At 39.2% G+C, this 20,291-nt stretch overlaps 1 protein-coding gene across 2 annotated transcripts in view; it reads left to right on the forward strand.

Moving 5' to 3' along the window:
- The window catches only part of LOC130215712 (kinesin light chain 1-like), an 82,488-nt gene that overhangs the window by 53,356 nt on the left and 8,841 nt on the right, over positions 1-20,291 (forward strand). Inside the window, exons 10-14 of one of the 2 annotated variants that reach the window (XM_056447549.1) lie at positions 1,605-1,654; positions 6,498-6,565; positions 8,161-8,269; positions 8,381-8,500; positions 17,157-19,291. In XM_056447549.1, coding sequence (XP_056303524.1) covers positions 1,605-1,654; positions 6,498-6,565; positions 8,161-8,269; positions 8,381-8,500; positions 17,157-17,162 — 353 coding nt within the window. In that variant the 3' untranslated portion in view covers positions 17,163-19,291. Of the gene's footprint in view, positions 1-1,604; positions 1,655-6,497; positions 6,566-8,160; positions 8,270-8,380; positions 8,501-17,156; positions 19,292-20,291 lie in introns of those variants that run through there. The other variant, XM_056447548.1, reaches the window with a different exon arrangement.

The raw sequence follows: 20,291 nt of genomic DNA on the forward strand, positions 1-20,291 counted from the left end.
TGTGTTTGTGCTCGGTAAACATTGGTAAACAACTGATGACCTTCATGGCCAATCACAGTCATTTCTGTTGAGCCCTGTTGAACACAATGGCAAATCAGCGCTGTTTAAGAACGCCATCAACAGTGCGTAAATGTTAACGGGGAACGGCTGTTTTTTTTTTATTTCAGTACCGAAATTTTGTATAGTGAAAGAATCAGTTTGTAGGAGCCATTTGTTTATTTTATTTAAAGGTTTGTGTTAATCTTGATTTCTTTTATTTTGGAGATTTGCACCCCCTGCAGGCCAGAGGAAGCTTAAAAGGCCTGGGTGTGGCCTACTGGAGAAAGGCCTGCTGAGAGCACATGGTCTTTAGACCTTACCTTCAGTGTTTGATGACCAAAGTCGTTTGATTTTGTTTATTTCATATCAGTTTTTGTTCAAACAAGCTCTACAATAAACAGCCACAAATGAAGACTTGTCGTTCCATGTATTATTTGCTAAGGAAGCGTCTAAACCCCTCAGCAGACCCAAGATGTGACTAAAGCTGCGGTCACACTTGACTTTTCTTCCCATAGACTTCTATTCATACGCACGCGAATGCGTCAGACCGGAAATGCGGGGTCATGCGTCAAGTTTCGCATGTTGCTGCGGTGGCAAAGTTCAAGCTTGGTGAACTCTGACCTGCGAAATCGCATCCCTTGACTGCGTGAGACCAATCGAGGATCAAAACATGACCTCCCTGGACAGAAATTTAAAATATTGAGCAATCGCTCGCTTTTTTCTAATGTCTAATCGTCTTGTTTAATCCCGCTCCTTTTCGCAGCGCCGTAGGACAGAATTTCGCACACACAAAGCCCAGTGTGACCGTAGCTTGATTTGAAAATTCAATCAAGGATAGTCACAACACAGTTCATTGACTGAGTTTGATGAATGGAATCTAAATTGTGCGTTTGGGAAAGAAAACGTTAGCTAACTAGTGCCATTTCCCTTAGCTGAAAATGTGGTCCAATATCCCTTTTTATTTTCACTATTCATTCAGAACGCACCTCTGAGTCACTCGGAAGGCGGTGAAAGTATAAATTTGTGTCTATTTCTCTTCGCTGATAAGATATACAGCCAGGTACACAACATTCCTGTGTGACTCAGGCCATACTTCCAGGTTTCTTCCCACCACAGCCTCGATTTCGCTGTTTAAAATGGCGGCCGCGTGAAATCAGTCTATTGCATTTCTGGACGAAAACACACGCAAGCACAGGTTGCGAGATTTAGGACCAACGGGAGTGTGCCTGACTGTCATACCGCCCCGTAGCATTCGTTTTAAAGACAAAATGCAGCCATACGCACCTCTGGCTACATAATTCGCAATCTCCAGAAATGTATACGAGGGTACGTATCCACAATGAGCCTGTGTTGACCTAATGACAGTTTTCATTTTTGGGGTGAACTGACCCTTAAAGGAGGAACTAGTATAACAATAGGTATATATAGTATAACTAGTATAACAAATATGCTGGCATGTTTAGCCAAATTTATGATTATTATTTACAGTACTAAGGATAACAGTAACTGCAGTATTTGACTGTTTTGGTTGGTTGGTTACAGTAGCAGTTTCTCTGTGTCTACAGCTGAAAATAAACCCATCTGGATGCACGCCGAGGAAAGAGAAGAGAGCAAGGTACGTTTGTGTATGTGTGTGTGTCTGGTATTTATCATGTTTTGAGGAGCACATATCCCCACAAATATAGCTATACCAGAAGATTTGAGCTTGTGGGGACATTTTTTGGTCCCCATGAGGCAAACGGCTCATGAATAAGACAGAATTACACATTTTGAAAAAGTAAAACTGCAGATTGTTTCCTGTGAGGATTGGGTTTGGTGGTAAAGGAGCGAATATACAGTCTGACAGTATAACCATCATTACTTATATGGAGAGAGCTGTACAAGTGTGTGTGTACTTGTGTGTTTTATGAGGACACAAATGTGTATAATGACGTGGGTATGAACTAGTTGTGCTCTATTAATGATAAAAAGCTTAGTAAATAAAACCAAAAGGCCTACATTTGTGTGTGTATTGTAATATTTCAAATATATATACAGTGGTCAGCATAACTGAGTTTTGGAAATGAATATTTTGAAGCATTTCTCTGTGAATATAGGTCATGTATTTTGGTGCATTTAAACAAAACAGCTTCATTAAACAGATATATTGATTAAAATATGATTTTAGTCACCAAACATCTTTAGAAATAGAAAGATAAAACAATTAAATTCATGCAAAATATTCAAATAAAAATACAACTACAAATTTTTTGACTAAATTTTATACATTTTTTGCACTCGTATAATTTTGTGTGCACTAATTTTGGAGTGTTACGAGTTATTTTGTTAGATTAGCTCTGGCTTCAGTACTGACTAATCTAACATATATGCACAAATACAATATTATAAAGCTTCCTATAGGAAATATTAGTTTAAAGATTTATTTTTGGCCATTTTGCCTTTATTAAATAGAACAGGAAGCGAAGAGAGAGGGGGGTAGGGAAATGTCCTCGAGCCGGGATTCGAACTCATGACGCCCTGACGTGCTACTGCACCATAGTTCGACGCGTTAACCACTAGGCTATTGCGCCGGAAATATTAGTTTAAATGAGAGTTTTATGAGTGGTGAACTTAGATATTGAGCACTGTAAATGGTATTTATGAAAAGCTACTGTCAGATTTTGCATTTCAATTTGTTTTTCTAAACGTTGACACTGTTTTTCCTTAATTTCCTCCACTGTGATTGTGGAGAGTAGATCAACTTTTCAGTGTGATGTGGAAAATTTGGACCGCAATACTAAAAATAGCTTCAGAGAATAAAAGATTGAGGTGGTCCTCATAATTCAAAATGCTTAAAAATTGACTCAGTGGGGTCTTTTGACATTCAAAATTGTCTGCAGGTTTCCTGTAAGTGTTGGGTTTAGGGGTAAAGCCATATAATAAGTGTTTTTACTGTATAAACTACATTATGCCTATGGGCATAATTAAGTGAGTTTTTTCTTAGGGCAGGGGCGTATAAACTTGGTCATGGAGGTGCCCAGTTGAGTTTAGCTCCAACTTGCTTCAACACACCAGCCAGGAAGTTTCAGCTGGTTCAGGTGTGTTTGATTAGGGTTGGAGCTAAACTCCCAGGACACCGGCCCTCCAGGACTGAGTTTGGACACCCCTGCCTTAAAGAAAGCAAAATAATCTGCCAATGGGGTCAGAAAAATAATGTGAATTCAAAGCAAAAATAACATTATTTAGCTTGTTTCAAGGATAAACTATCTTAATTTTTAATTTTTTCTGAAAGCAAGACAGTATGTTTTGCTTATCTAGTAAATCCAGCTTCTTGATTTGAGAATATTAAGATATTTAGACTAGAAACAAGACAAAAACTTTAAGAAAAGCATTATTTTTGCAGTGGCATAAACTATATACTGTATATAAGTGTGTATGTGTGTGTGAGAGATGCTCATGTATGAGACTGATATAATAAGTACAGAAAGTCACCACCTTTATTGTTAACTATGAAAACCTGAATTGAAAAGAGTTCCTGTTTTTTAGACAAACACAATAACACACATTATCTGAGAGTGAAGGAAACCTGTGAGTAAAGACTACACTTCAGTCATTGCTCAGATTCCCTAGTGGGATTTAGAGCAGGGCTGCGTTCCAGTCCAACTTTGTACAATAACTTCCCTCCGTCTCGTTCCCTCAGATGTGCGTAATTGATTCTGTTACACTAGTGTCCACTACATGTGGAGCATCTGAAAGGGTTTAAATGCAATGCCCTAAACCAGGAGTGTCCAAACTCGGTCCTGGAGGGCCGCTGTCTTGCTGAGTCTAGCTCCAACTTGCTTCACCACACCTGCCAGGAATTTTCTGGTACAGGGGTGGGCAAACTCTGTCCTGGAGGGCCTCTGTCCTGCTGAGTTTAGCTCCAACTCTAATCAAACACATCTGCGTATAGATTTCTAGTGATCTTGAAGATACTGATAGAATATTCAGGTGAGTTTGATTAGTGATGGAGATACACTTTTTAGGACACCAGCTCTCCAGGATCAAGGTTGCCCACCCTAGTTTTAGTACATCTAGTAAAACTGTAATTATACTGGACTTATCTCCCCATAGACTTCCATTCATACGCACGCGAATGCGTCAGACCGGAAACGCAAGCTCATGGGTCAAGTTTCGCAGTTCGCTGCATTGCAAAGTTCGAACTTGGTGAACTCTGACCTGCGAAATCGCATCACTTGACTGCGTGAGACCAATCGAGGATCAAAACAGGACCTCTCTGGACAGAAGTTTAAAACATGGAGCAATCGCTCGCTTTTTTAATGTCTAATCATCTTGTTTAGTCCCGCCCCTTTTCGCAGCGCCGTACGACAGAATTTCGCACACACAAAGCCCAGTGTGACCGCAGCTTAAGAGCTGGATTAGCTGGTTCAGGTGTGTTTAGTTAGGGTTGGGGCTAAACTCTCCAGAACACCGGCCCTCCATGACCAAGTTTGGACACGCCTGCCTTAAAGGAAGCAAAATAATCTGCCAAAGAGCTGAGAAAATTTATGTGAATTATTGAGATTATTTTGCTTACCCTGATGGCAAATTATTACAATAGTGTCCACTACATGTGATCATCTGAATGGATTTAAATGCAATGCCCTAAACCAGGTGTGTCCAAACTCTGTCCTTGAAAGGCCACTGTCCTGGAGAGTAAAGCTCCAACCTTAATCAAACACACCTGATCCAGCTAATCAAGCTCTTACTAGATGTACTAGAACAGGGTAGCCCAAACCCGGTCCTGGAGGGCCGGTGTCCTGCAAATTTTAGCTCCAACTTGCCTCAACACACCTGCAAAGATGTTTCTGCAAGGCCCAGTAAGAGCTTGATTAACTAGCCCAGGTGTGTCTAATTAGGGTTGGAACTAAACTTTGCAGGACACTGGCTCTCCAGGATAGAGTTTAGGCACCCCATGTACTAACAATTTCCTGGCAGGTGTATTGAAGCAATTTGGAGCTAAACTCAGCTGGACAGCGGCCCTCCATTACCAAATTTGTACACGCCTGCTCTAAAACCTTGACAGGGTTCATACGGTCCTGGACAACCTGGAGAAGTCATGCCTGGAAAAACAAACAAACTCAAAATGTTTTGAGAAAGTCATGGAAATGTGTTGAACTAATATCTGTGTACTTGAATGTATCTGAGATGATAACATTGGGTAAATGTTAAATACAATTGTGCGGTTCGTCTTTTCAATTCAATTCAATTCATGTTTACTTCTATAGCGCTTTTTACAATGTAGATTGTGTCAAAGCAGCTTAACATAGTTCTAATAAAGTCCAGATTTCAGAGTTGAAGTTCAGTTTAGTTCAGTTCATGGTGGTTTACATTTCACTGCTGAAAGTTCAAACACTGTAGAATGAATCCACCAAAGTGCAGCTCCACAAGTCCCGATCCAAGCAAGCCAGTGGTGACAGTGGCGAGGAACAAACTTCACCAACTGATGAAGTCTAGGGGGAAAAAAAACCTTGAGAGAAACCAGGTTTTGTTGGGCACGACCATATTCTTCTGGCCAAACTTTCTGTGTGGAACTGCAGTATAGGCGCCAAAAGCTGGAGAATGCTGGACGTCCATCGTAGAGAAGCTGCAGGTGTGAATAGGTCACCGACGGGTGGTCAGGCTGGCCCACAGGATCAATGCGGAAACTCGTTTGTGGTCTTTGGTCTCGTGTATTCCACTCTCCATGACCACCACAGCATCAGCTCGGGATACGGCATGGTCCAGGATTATGGATACCTTGGGATCATCTCTTCACAGAGACTGCATCAATGGCACTGCATAGTCTCTTAGGGCCTTTGGATGAGTATATAATAATTAGCATAGCTGCTGTTCATAGTGTATTTAAACGAGGTGCAAAAAAAGTGTTATAAATGAAGATAGCAGTTATATAATCAAACATGTAAAGCATATGAGAGTTTCTAACACAATGTCTGTGTATTAAGGAGTCCTGCAGGTGGTTGTCAGGCCAGCTCACCTGCGTGAAGCATAGTCATGCATCATACCGTTATGCAATGCATTGAGTGTATGCTTTACAAAAAAGTCTTTAATTTAGTTTGAACTGTGAGAGTGTGTCTGAGCATTGGACACTGTCAGGAAGTCTTTTCCAGAGTTTAGGTGCCATAAATGAGAAGGCTCGACCTCCTTTAGTAGACTTTGCAATTCTAGGTACTACCAAAAGCCCTGAGTTTTGAGATTTTAAAAAAGTTTTCTCTTCACGTGACAGTCTCTGTCTTTTCCCAAGTAAAAGAAATAAACTTTCTCCAGAAGAAAAAATATAATATGAAATACTGTAAAAAAAAAAATGTCTTGCTCTGTTAAACATTATTTGGGAAAAATTTGAAAAATAATTAATATTTTACATAACTGATTAACTGTGTCTTCACCTGTATGTGTTTATTATTCTCATTTCTTTCTCTGTTTTTCCTTCTTTCTCTCAGGGCAAGCTGGTTGATGGGAATCATTATGGAGAATATGGAGGCTGGTACAAAGCCTGTAAAGTGAACAGGTGAGGAAAAACAGCCATGATTACCCACAATCCCCCTAGCGTTAGGCTAGCGTTTAACAGCAGACGGCGCTCTAGGCTAGTGTTTAACAGCAGATGGCGCTCTAGGCTAGTGTTTAACAGCAGACGGCGCTCTAGGCTAGTGTTTAACAGCAGACGGCGCTCTAGGCTAGTGTTTAACAGCAGACGGCGCTCTAGGCTAGTGTTTAACAGCAGAAGGCGCTCTAGGCTAGTGTTTAACAGCAGGCTAGGCTAACGTTTAACAGCAGACGGCGCTCTCGGCTAGTGTTTAACAGCAGACGGCGCTCTAGGCTTGTGTTTAACAGCAGACGGCGCTCTAGGCTAGTGTTTAACAGCAGGCTAGGCTAACGTTTAACAGCAGACGGCGCTCTCGGCTAGTGTTTAACAGCAGACGGCGCTCTAGGCTAGCGTTTAACAGCAGACGGCGCTCTAGGCTAGAGTTTAACAGCAGACGGCGCTCTAGGCTAGCGTTTAACAGCAGACGGCGCTCTAGGCTAACGTTTAACAGCAGACGGCGCTCTAGGCTAGTGTTTAACAGCAGACGGCACTCTAGGCTTGTGTTTAACAGCAGACGAAGCTCTAGGCTAGTGTTTAACAGCAGACGGCACTCTAGGCTTGTGTTTAACAGCAGACGGTGCTTTAGGCTTGTGTTTAACAGCAGACGGCGCTCTAGGCTAGTGTTTAACAGCAGACGGTGCTTTAGGCTTGTGTTTAACAGCAGACGGAGCTCTAGGTTAGTGTTTAACAGCAGACGGCGCTCTAGGCTAGAGTTTAACAGCAGACGGAGCTCTAGGCTAGTGTTTAACAGTAGACGGCGCTGTAGGCTTGTGTTTAACAGCAGACGGAGCTCTAGGTTAGTGTTTAACAGCAGACGGCGCTCTAGGCTAGAGTTTAACAGCAGACGGAGCTCTAGGCTAGTGTTTAACAGCAGACGGCGCTCTAGGCTTGTGTTTAACAGCAGACGGCGCTCTAGGCTTGTGTTTAACAGCAGACAGTGCTCTAGGCTAGAGTTTAACAGCAGACAGAGCTCTAGGCTAGTGTTTAACAGCAGACGGTGCTCTAGGCTAGAGTTTAACAGCAGACGGAGCTCTAGGCTAGTGTTTAACAGCAGACGGTGCTCTAGGCTTGTGTTTAACAGCAGACGGCGCTCTAGGCTTGTGTTTAACAGCAGACAGTGCTCTAGGCTTGTGTTTAACAGCAGACGGAGCTCTAGGCTAGTGTTTAACAGCAGACGGTGCTCTAGGCTAGAGTTTAACAGCAGACGGAGCTCTAGGCTAGTGTTTAACAGCAGATGGCGCTCTAGGCTTGTGTTTAACAGCAGACGGCGCTCTAGGCTTGTGTTTAACAGCAGACAGTGCTCTAGGCTTGTGTTTAACAGCAGACGGCGCTCTAGGCTAGTGTTTAACAGCAGACGGTGCTCTAGGCTAGTGTTTAACAGCACACAGCGCTCTAGGTTAGTTTTGGATGAATGGAAAATGTTCAAAACAACTCAATTATAAGTCTATATTGAGTCTATAACTCTACTAATACCTCAACTATAAACTGAGCGATAAGTGACAGTGAGTTTTGATCGACAGCCCAACAGTGAACACCACCCTGAGGAATCTGGGAGCTCTGTACCGCAAACAGGGTAAACTGGAGGCGGCAGAGACCCTGGAGGAGTGTGCTATGAGGTCCCGCAGACAGGTACTGCATCAGCACTCATTTCACTGATGCATCCTGGGAAATTGTATTTTTATAACGTGTGTATTTGTGTCTGTGTATACGTATGTGTTTGTGTGTGCATGTGTGTGTCAGGGAGCAGCAGTGGATCCTCTGAGAGATACAGACCGCCGCAGGAGCACCTCCTCCATCTCCAGTGTGAAGTACGACTGCAGCAGTGAGACTGCAGAGGAGGGCAGTGTGGAGTGGAACGGGGTGAGTGATTTCATGCAGAAAACAGTGTACGAGGCACCTGCTGCACTGCCAAAAAATAAATATTTAAGACGATATAGACGAGAAATAATCAAATGATCTGCCGGTTCATAAATGTTAGGCTAAATTATAATTCAATTGAACAAAAGAGACAGGCAGAGATGTATTGCGTTGTATTCTGAATCTGTAATGTCAAAGAAACTGCAGCCATGAATTGATATCAACCTCTGCATCAACGGTTGATGTTTAATAAAGAATATTGGGTGGTTAACTTTAGAAAAGTTATAGTAATAGCTGAAACATGATTCTAGAATGTGCATTTTATATGAAGTACACACTTATCAGACCCCTAGTTTTCCATGATTGTGCTGAATTCAACGAAAGACCGACAAAAAGTCGACTGTTTTTTTTTGCAATCCTACAAAATTCTAAATTTAAATGCAAAATAATCACAAAACATTTAAATAATCTCACAAAACATCCAATTCCAACCCCTATAATCAAATTATATTTAATTCAGTTTGCAATTAATTGTTTTATGTTACTTATAGACGTTGCATACGCAGCGCACGTGATGTATTAGAGTGTCTCTCGAAAAATGACGTCTCTACTGCGCCCTCACAATCATTACATTACAATCAAGTGGGGGGAAATTGTTTTGCAGCCTATGCAGTAAGCAGACCAGGCCCGGCTCCTGCTTGGAACTTTAGGGTAGGCCAAGTGACATTCCAGGTGGGTCAAAAAAGTATATATACAGTTGAAGTCAGAATTATTAGCCCCCTGAATTATTAGCCCCCGTTTATTTTTTTCCCCAAATTCTGTTTAACGAAAGTTTTTTTTTAATTTATCACATTTCTAAATATAATAGTTTTAATAACTCATTTCTAATAACTGATTTATTTTATATTTGTCATGATGACAGTAAATAATATTTGACTAGATATTTTCAAGACACTTCTATACAGCTTAAAATGACATTTAAAAGCTTAAAAAGGTTAACAAGGTTAACTAGGCAGGTTAGGGTAATTAGGCAAGTTATTGTATAATGATGGTTTGTTCTGTAGACTATAGAAAATTGTAAAACTGCTTTTATTCTAGCCGAAATAAAACAAATAAGAGTTTCTCCAGAAGAAAAAATATTATCAGACATACTGTGAAAATTTCCTTGCTCTGTTAAACATCATTTGGGAATCATTTAAAAAAGAAAAAAAATTTAAAGGGGGGCTAATAATTCTGACTTCAACTATATATATATATATATATATATATATATATATATATATATATATATATATATATATATATATATATATATACAGCATTGTTAAGGACAATTCAGTTACAATTTATTAACTACCCTTAAGAATTTTTCTTGCTTTTGTTAGTTCTACACATAATTAAATTCATCCAAAACAGAGTTCACAAACAATATAAAAAACTGTTTATTTCTCTAAAAGTAAAAGAATTAATCATTTAAGTTTTGGCAAAAGCTGAATTATAAAAAATAAATATGCTTTCACTAGGATGCTGGAAAAATGTCTGTTTTTAAAGAGTTTTAGTCTTTAACTTTTTGAAATGTCAAATATACATGCAATAGAATCACCCATATTGCTTTTAATGCATATAATCTTTGCAATATCTGTGACTAGTGTTTTAACAATGCTAGAATGTCCAGCTTCAAGATGATACTTTGAAAAAAAAAATCAACACTTCATACCATTTTCTATATTTTGTGATTAAAAAAAATCTTAATATTATTATTAATTATTATTTAATGCACCAGATCGTTTATTTCACATATAAATCATATAACATGTTTTAATCGATGCACATATGGTGTTTAGCCTGCTTTACCATAGCGCTCTATGTGTGTGCATCGACCTGCTCGCTGAAACATCTAGAATTCTCAATATTTATTCAGTATTCATTATTGAATCCTGAATTATCAATATTGTATTGCACTACTGTTAAGCACAACAGTAAACAGTAACAGTTTAAGACCAAGTCTGTATGTTTTTGCAATTTAAAGGGAAAAATCGGCAATCGACAGCACTTTACACGACTGTCTTATTTAATTAATCGAATCAGTGATATTGACATTAGTTCAGTTACTAACATCTCGATATTGTTTATACAGGTCAATATTGTTTATTTTTGACATAAACTGCAACAAAGTGCTTTGCACGCGTGTTGATTTGTCTGTTTCTGTGCGTCGTTAACAGATAGTGAACTTAATATTTGCTCTTTCCATGAGAAAAATGCTATAATGTTCAAGCGGGCCCAACACTTCTCCCGATTGTCCTACTCAGCGCTGCTGAACTGTCTGTGTTTTTTCAGACTTTCTATTGTATGAATTACGACTGCATTACCGTTTGGTAATGCACACTGAGACGCGTGATGCGCACAGAAATCTGCCTCTAGGCCGAATTAGCTTCTTTTTCATCTAATGCTGCTTGAATGGCTCAAAATTATTAAAACGGAATACTTTAATCAAGATTGTAAATGAGTCTGGCCTGCCAAAACAAAACAGTTTTTAAAGCTCATGGTCACATCGTATGTATGCTGCTTTCTTAGTTATGAACGAAAAAAATTGTTGTTATCTGATGTGGGGCAAGCGTGGGCCAAGCTCCTGATTGGGTGGGCCAGGCCTACCCAGGCCCAACCCCCCATGGAGCCGGGCCTGAAGCAGACATGGATGTAGCATCAAGCATTAGTGATTTACATGTCAAGTCAATGCAAAGATGTGATTAGACATCCTGCTGCGCAAATCGAGTGAATAACACGGCGCAAATTGGGTTTGACGTGCTTCAGACTGCAAAAGAATGTGAGAGCAAACATCTAACAAACAGAGCAATGGAACAGACAGAAAAGCAAGCAGCTTACAATGATGGACATTGGTTCAAGGATGACGGCCGCTGGACGTGACCGAATTGAAGTATATTTGTGCTTTACATGTGTGGCTGGTATTATGATGTGTGTCAAATCGATAAATGATTTTGCCGTTGCCGTTGACGAGAGAAAACGCTTCCATGCCATTGACGAATTTTACGACAATTCGTGTTTTAGGTGTGTTACGATAGGGGAAGCCCTGATGCACATCCTGAGTGAGGTACATGATATCTGATGCCCCAGAGAGTGAAATCTGAGAAAGAGAAAGTAAGATTGTGGATAAAAATAAGAGTTATCCAACCTTACTTACCTTAAACCCAGCCGCTCGCTCAAGAGCTGTGAAGCGAGCGCTCTTTCGCCCAGTCTCTCACACACATGCATCAAAACACACCATTTAAACTTCACAAAAACTTAAGGCAATTGAAAATTACTGGCTGCTGTGCCTTTAATGTGGTGTAAAGATTATTATGCGTAACTGAAACACCGAGGATGCAGCAGAGAAATGTCACCTATAGTTATAAATTAAAACTAGAAACCGGCTGACAGGTCCATTGTTACCGCGAGCGGCGGCTTTCTTTCTTTCTTTCTGGAGATAATACAGTAGGCTATATGAATACAGAAAAACATCAAACTTTACAAATTACGTGTCCACTTTTGTAGTGTCATAGATCTAGATAAAATAAGCTATAGGCTACTGAAATCCTTTAAAGAATTACAAATATCAGATATAATAAAACAAGTTAAATAAACCAATATAAAACAAACAAAAGCTATAACAATTTAGGTACAAATATAAATAATTTAAACCGTAAACTTTCATTTTACAAATCAGAATTTTTTTTTTTAGATATTTTATTTAAAAAAATAAACAATGGAGGAGTTTTGAAATATTATTTATCAAGTATTTGGATACGATTATATTAATCGAATCGTGCAAACAGCATTTTTGGGTGAGCAAAACCCTCAGAAACTACCTTTCAATTCCATTCTGTCTTCATTTATGATTTAATTAATATTTAGTTATAATTTGAAAATCATTTACTCACCAAGATTATGCTTCGTAAACGTGTTTTGTGGAGGAACATTTTTTTGAATCCACTGTAGCTTTAGCACTTTAGCATGTTTTGGGTAGGATTGTTCATCTTCCACCAGCCAAGAACATCCATTCCATTTTCCATGCATGACTTCGCTCTTTTTAACTTTTCCGTCATCATTTGTTTCACCTTTGCAGGGATGGATTTTGATGCTGTAACAAACGTTTTGATTACTTTCTCATGATGATTCATTTCATTTTTAAATTTTACCACGTTATATAAAAACATAAACACTTGTTTGATGTCATAGAACACATTTTTACCTGCAGTTTTCCCAATCGGTATGTAAAAAAAGCTCTGATTCCACGATTTGATTAATGTCCTCTAATCCAAATACTTTATAAATAATATTTATTTTAAAATAATCAAATTATAATTAACTCCGTTGTTTATTGTTTTTAGAAAATATGTAAAATCTTTTTTTCAGATAGGCCTTTGTAAAATTAAAGTTCAAAATGGCTTAAAAACGGTTTAATTCATTTATATTATACTGTATATTCCTAAATCGTTATAGCTTTTGTTTGTTTTCTATTGGTTTATTTCATGTTTTTATTATATTCGATATTTGTATATCTATAAATGATTATAATATCGCTTAGGCTATTTTATCTAGATCTATGAAATTGTGTTGAGCCTTTAAAAGTGGACACGTAATTTTGATGTATTCTATGGGAATACAAAAATGTATACAATATCTCCAAAATAAAGAAAGAAACCCAGTCGCTCGAGGCATCGAGGGAGCTGAATCAAGCGCTCTCGCACACAGATACTGGATATGCATCTAAACACGCATGACATCTGAGTCAATGGAAAAGCGGTTGTTCCTTGCGCCACCTGGTGGCTGTTGCGTAAAGCACAGAATTTTTTTTTTTAATAATAAAAAGGCGGCCTTTGCAGCTGCAAATTGCAGTGCTGCTTTTGAAGAAATGCACGTTCTCAGTAGCCATATCTGTAAGTGATTATTGCGTTTGCTGAGGGCGGCACTGTAGCTCAGTAGTTAGCACTATCGCCTCGCAGCAAGAAAGTTGCTGGTTTGAGTCCCGGCTGGGTCAGTTGGCATCCTCCTAGTGCTCCAGTTTCCCCCACAGTCCAAAGATAGCGCTAAAGGTGAATTGGGTACGCTAAATTGTCTGTAGTGTATGAGTGTGTGTGTAAATGCGAGAGTATATGGGTGTTTTCCGATGCTGGCTTGCGACCAGAAGGGCATCCGCTGTGTAAAACATATGCTGGAATAGTTGGCAGTTCATTCTGCTGTGGCAACCTCTTAAATAGAGACTAACCCAAAGGAATGAATGAGCTTGCTGAGTGCCACTGAAGTCACTGTAAACCTGAAATAGGGAGCGGCTGTGGTGATCAGTGCTGCACTGCAGTCTGTTCAGTGAGCCAAAATGGCCGTGTTGACCTGCTGTCATTTCCTGTGTGACATCAGTGATATGCGACTCAATCAGAGCTCACCCACAAAACCCCCATCATCCCCGACACTGTCATTACGATGCAAAACCATGACTAGGAATTACTGCAGAGCTGTTTTCACCCTGTAATCCCCTCTGGAGGGCACAATTAAACATCTGTGAGACGTTCCCGGTGTCATGTTTCAGAGGCATAACTCCCATTGCTTTTCTTCATAGAAACTGTGAGCAACATGAGCTTATGCAAAAAGTCATATAATTACCATCAAAAAGGTGTGTTTAAATGCTCATTGCTACAATTCCCACAATCCCAAGGGGAGAAACAGCAATCAGTGATGTCACTCTTACACATGTCCTGTGTACATGAGATAAAAGCTATATTTTCCATGGATGGGCAATACCAAGTATGGTCAATATTGATACCGATACCTATACTTCAATTAAATATTTTATAGTGATTTTATATTATCACCTTCAGCAGAATCCGCTTTAGTTTATTAAATAAAATAGACAGAATTCTGTTTTACATTTGTTAAAATTACAGAACAAAACCAACATATATACGATGACAGTGAAACGAAAACACCTGGTTTTAGACCACAATAGTTCATTAGTATGGCGTAGGGCTTCCTTTTGTTGTCGATACAGCATCAATTGGTCTTGAGCATGACAGATACATGTCATGCACAGTGGCCAGAAGGATTTTGAGCCATTCGACTTGCAGAATAGTCCCTACATGATGCTGGTCGAGGAAAACCTTTCCTGACTCGCTCTTCGAAAACACCTCAAAGTGGCTCAATAATATTTAGTCCTGGGTACTGTGCAGGCCATGGGAGGTGTTCAACTTGATCATGATCATCAAACTACTCGGTCACCAGTCTCGCTGTGCGTGTTGGTGCATTATTATCGTGATACACGGCACTGCCTTCAGGATACAATGTTTGGATGATTGAGTAGTCCTTGGCAGTGATCCAGCGCCCACCTAACTAAAGCACTGGGCCTACAGAATGCCATGATATTGCTTCACTCTGGGCATGCAGGATTCTAGAGGGGATGCTTCTTTGGGGCTTCTCCGCACCAGAAGAAGAAAATCTCTTTTCTGTGGGAAAGATAGTGAGGGTGGACTCATCAGAAAACAACACGTTTCACATTGTCCAGAGCCCAAGATTTTTACTGCTGGCACCATTGAAACTGACGTTTGTCATTGCCATGAATGAGCAAAGGGTTGGCTATAGCAGCCGATCATCAGAGTTTAGATTCTCTGCCTAAGCCCAAGCCCAGACTTAACCCACTCCCTTCGGGCCGGGCCGTGATCAAGCATTTGCGTTTTTTTTTGTCATTACCTAATTAGCCTAATTTGGTGAAAAACTATGCCATAATTAGAAATATTATACGAATATTTTAGCAAAGTCTGTCTAGGCAACATGTGTCGGTCTGTCCTCTTCTTCTTCTGAGGCACACCTCATTTATTAGAGAAGAAAAAACACCAGTGTGCGGTGTAAAAGAAGTGATAGCCAAAAACAGGCACTTCCACAATAAACAGACACATTAGGCAGGCTTGCTATGGCATAAAGGATGATAGCCAGCTTTCAGTGTCCTCTTTTGTTACGATCCATTCTGAATAAACAAAAAATGCAGTTGACATGCTTTGTACTTGTTGCATTATTCATTAAGATAAATCTAAACTCATTTTTGTAGTTCCATCAACTCAGAATTGTAGTTCAGAATGTCCCACATATATATAACATAGTTATAACGGCCCACATATTAAAAAACAGTCAGGTTTAGAGTTTAGATGGGGCTTAGACTTGGGCTCATAATTACAGTTAATGTGTCAGACCAGGGTCAGGCTCAGACACAAGGTGCAAGACCTCGGGTAGGGTCGGATTAAATTTTTTGGGCCCGAGCTAACCTTTAATAGCTCCTGACCTCCTAACTATTGCTATTTTAACTATGGTCTAAAGCACATGGCACAGGTGCACTCAGTAATGAATGTCTGAATCCACATTTGCACTTTTAAGGATAGGAAAAACGGTTGGCGCACCAAGCTCATGGTCTTTCAGTAATAAAAAAATACATTTTGTGTCTGTCTTGAAGTTCTGGTCAATCCTTTAAAAAGGCAAAACAGTCTGTAATGCACTGATAGAACGAATATGCAGAAATGCACACAGCGCCCTCTGGAGGATGTTTGTATGAGAAAACGTGTCCCGGTAATGTATTTGAGATTGTCAAAAATGCACACAGCGCCCTCTGGTGGTTGTTTGTATGAGAAAACGTGTCCCAGCAATGTATTTGAGATTGTCAAAAATGCACACAGCGCCCTCTGGTGGTTGTTTGTATGAGAAAACGTGTCCCAGCAATGTATTTGAGATTGTAAAAAATGCACACAGCGCCCTCTGGAGGATGTTTGTATGAGAAAACGTGTCCCGGTAATGTATTTGAGATTGTCAAAAATGCACACAGCGCCCTCTGGTGGATGTTTGTATGAGAAAACGTGTCCCGGTAATGTATTTGAGATTGTCAAAAATGCACACAGCGCCCTCTGGTGGATGTTTGTATGAGAAAATGTGTCCCGGTAATGTATTTGAGATTGTCAAAAAAGCACACAGCGCCCTCTTGTGGATGTTTGTATGAGAAAACATGTCCCGGTATTGTATTTGAGATTGTCAAAAATGCACACAGCGCCCTCTGGTGGATGTTTGTATGAGAAAACATGTCCCGGTAATGTATTTGAGATTGTCAAAAATGCACACAGCGCCCTCTGTTGCATGTTTGTATGAGAAAACGTGTCCCGGTAATGTATTTGAGATTGTCAAAAAAGCACACAGCGCCCTCTGGTGCATGTTTGTTTGAGAAAACGTGTCCCGGTAATGTATTTGAGATTGTCAAAAAAAGCACACAGCGCCCTCTGGTGGATGTTTGTATGAGAAAACATGCCCCAGTAATGTATTTGAGAGAAGTGTACACATGGTGGACTTTTGAAAAACAAAAACTACAAGAAGATATAGTCCAGGATACATATTTCTCGATGATCAAAAATGAAGCCCTGGGCACATATCTAAAATAAGCCTAGGTTGTAAAATAGCGCCGTATAACTGTCAAACGGCAGCCACGGTAAACTCACTGCAGCAGATATCCTCTGTTTGTGTGGTGCTGATACTAACAGAAGGACATACTTTACATGTTTAGTGATTGATTTCCTCATCTCTGCTTTTGTGTCCTGTCTCTCTTTCTCTTTCTCCGTGTCTCTCTCTTTCTCTGCATTAGGCCTAAGCATCACTTCTCTCTCTGCTCTCCGCAAATTGAATCTCATCCTCCTGATCTAAATGGACTCCTGTGCTCTTTCCTCTGCTGCGGATAAAGTCCTGCGCATCTTTAACTCTCTGCTTTGGGCTGATGGGATTGATCATCGTGCATTCGCTGTGTTTTCCTGCCTCTCTTTCCCTGATTCTTCCACACACACGCACACACTGACCGACTTTACTTCATTCTCTTTCTTTGTCGTCTGGTTTTTGTGTGTCTACATTGTTAACACTGATTATTTTTATTTGTAAAATACAACAGATAATCAAAGTGAATCTGATGAAGACACTGACCTCAATCCATATTGTAGTTTTAGACATTTATTGTGCTTTTCTTGAGTTCTTGATTCCTGCTTATGAATTTGAATAACGTGTCATTAGCTATGTTTCCATTTACCTATTATTGGGTGCATTTTGGAATATCGCAAAAACAAATGCTTAATGTAAACGCCAAGATGTGCAAACATTTTGAAAACGTGCATAAAAAATTAACTTTTTAATTGGATAAGAAAATAATGTGCATAAACTACAGTGGAAACACATTTAGTGAAACTCTCCAGCACATTGTAAAAGATCTGAAATGTTGTTCTGCTGATTGTAAAAGGCCTGAGCTTCAATACTATGCTTCAGTATTATTAGTATTCTATTATTATTCCCTCCAGAACTGTCTTGAGCATCTGTCTGTGCTCCCAGAATGTCTCACGCCTCCAAAAGCCACCGCATTCAATGCGTTTCGTCTTCTGAGGCGCAACTCATTTATTAAAAATTATATCGCTGTGAGCACCGGAGTGCATGTGTCGACGCATTAACCACTACACCACTGGCACAGACGAATTAATAATTTTTTAATAATTAATTAATTCATAACGAACTAATTATTTGCAGCCTAACTGACCCGCACGGTCTTTATTTTACCCATAACCAAATCATAAATAAATAAAAGTTACACACAAATTACCACCTGTCAATCACTTTTTCCGCGGGACTCTGGCATGAATATTCAGAGTGATTTGTGTCGTTATAATGGCGTCGACAAATTTGGTACACGCGTGAAAGCGAAAGATTGAAGCAGTGCACTGACACTGTGACACGTTACCTGATAGATTCAAATAACTGAAGAGTCGTTAAATAGAGACAAGATTAATTAAATATCACCTTTAACAACAATAGTGAGACGCAATCCAGCGGTACATCCTTGATAAATTGTCCGACGTTCACTGCTCTCTGGGGTTTGACTGCTAAAGCTCAAACGAGCGCAAATGCTGTAGCGCATGACAGTGTGTCTTTGTGTGTGTATGGTCTCATGATGTGCGTTTTCAGCAGTATAGTGTGAAAGGAGGGCTTTTCAGAAATGCTAGAAGAAACGCCAGTGTGGACGTGGACATTTAAAACTAAGACGTATTAGTGTAAACAGGGCCTGAGTGTGTATTTTTCACGAGCGGGTTGCTGCTGCCACGAGGGTGAGGCGGAGGATCGCAATGCTGGCTCAGCATCGTGATGTCTACAGACCATCGGCGATGGACGTTGGCATTGTCTATCGATCCCAACCCTAATGGAAATGCTGCTTTATTTGCACGTCTTTTATGCCATATTCCAGTTTTGCGCATAAATTTATTTTGCATCTTTGGATGGAAACATAGCTATTGTTCAACAGTTGCCTTCGGCCTCATCATGTGAGCTATAGGACCCCACTATTGAATAGAAAACGAACAGACCAAAGTATAATTTATTTTTTAACACTTTTTAAGTGTACTCCATTAGTCAGCATATGAACACCTACACTAGAAAGATTTCCTCGTCCAGTATCTGCGCTTTTTATCTCCAAAAGTTATGAGTGATAAATTGTTTATTACACGTCTGTTTGAAATACTCAATTTTCATTGGTCAGTGGTGACATTCCTAGGTCTTCAAATCATCTTGACTGTCAGTGAATACGTTCATATATACATTTATATGCTTGTCTGTCTCGCCACCATTTTTGACTGTTTGGCGCCATATTGTGGCTGAATAATACGTAGGTTAGTGTATACTCCAGTCAGCCGTATTCAATTTTGTCAGCCTTTAATTATAGAATGAATAAACTATTACTGCTTAGAACAACGCTTTGTGTCTAATTGTTATGTTTTGTGCCAAGTAGATGTGTAATAAGTGGGATAAAGTACATCCAGTAGGTTGTTTTCTCAGAATAAACCCTTCAGTTTAATACAACAGTGCTCCTGTTGGGCTTTATTCTGCGATAACAACCACCTGGGTGTACTTTATCCTTTACTTAAGACACATGTAGTTTACTATAAGTGCTACTTCTGTAGTCCATTATGTTTTGGGGGATTTTCTGACTGAAACAGAAGCACAGATCAATGTTGACACCTTGTGGACAAACTAAGCATTGCAAAAACAATTCATGATAGAAAATAAAAATCAAACTACTTGGTAAATCTGAAACATACTTTGCGTTCAACATTACTTTAAATGGTACAAAATGTGATGTGTTCCATTTAGTTATTTCACAAATATTCTATAGTATGTTCAGACATACAGTTAAAGTGAGGATTATTCGCCCTCCGGTAAATTTCTTTTTCAAATATTTCCCAAATCATATTTAACAGGTCAAGGAATTCTTCACAGTATATCCTGTAATATTTTTTCTTCTGGAGAAAGTTGTAATTGTTTTATTTCAGCTAGAATAAAAGCAGTTTTTAATTTATTCAATCCATATTAAAGTCAATATTATTAGCCCCCTTAACCAATATTTGGTTTGGATTGTCCACAGAACAAACCACTGTTATACAATGACTTGCCTAATTACCCGCACTTGCCTAATTAATCTAGTTAAGCCTCTAAATGTCGCTTTAAGCTGAATATATATATATATATATATATATATATATATATATATATATATATATATATATATATATATATATATATATATATATATATAGTATGTAGTACGTATATATATATATATGTAAAGTATGTATATATATATATATATATATATATATATATATATATATATATATATATATATATATATATATATATATATTTAGATTAGATTCAATTTATTGTCATCACACATGTACAAGTACAAGGCAAC

The sequence above is a fragment of the Danio aesculapii genome, chromosome 22, assembly GCF_903798145.1.
Source record: "Danio aesculapii chromosome 22, fDanAes4.1, whole genome shotgun sequence".
Lineage (NCBI taxonomy): Eukaryota > Metazoa > Chordata > Actinopteri > Cypriniformes > Danionidae > Danio > Danio aesculapii.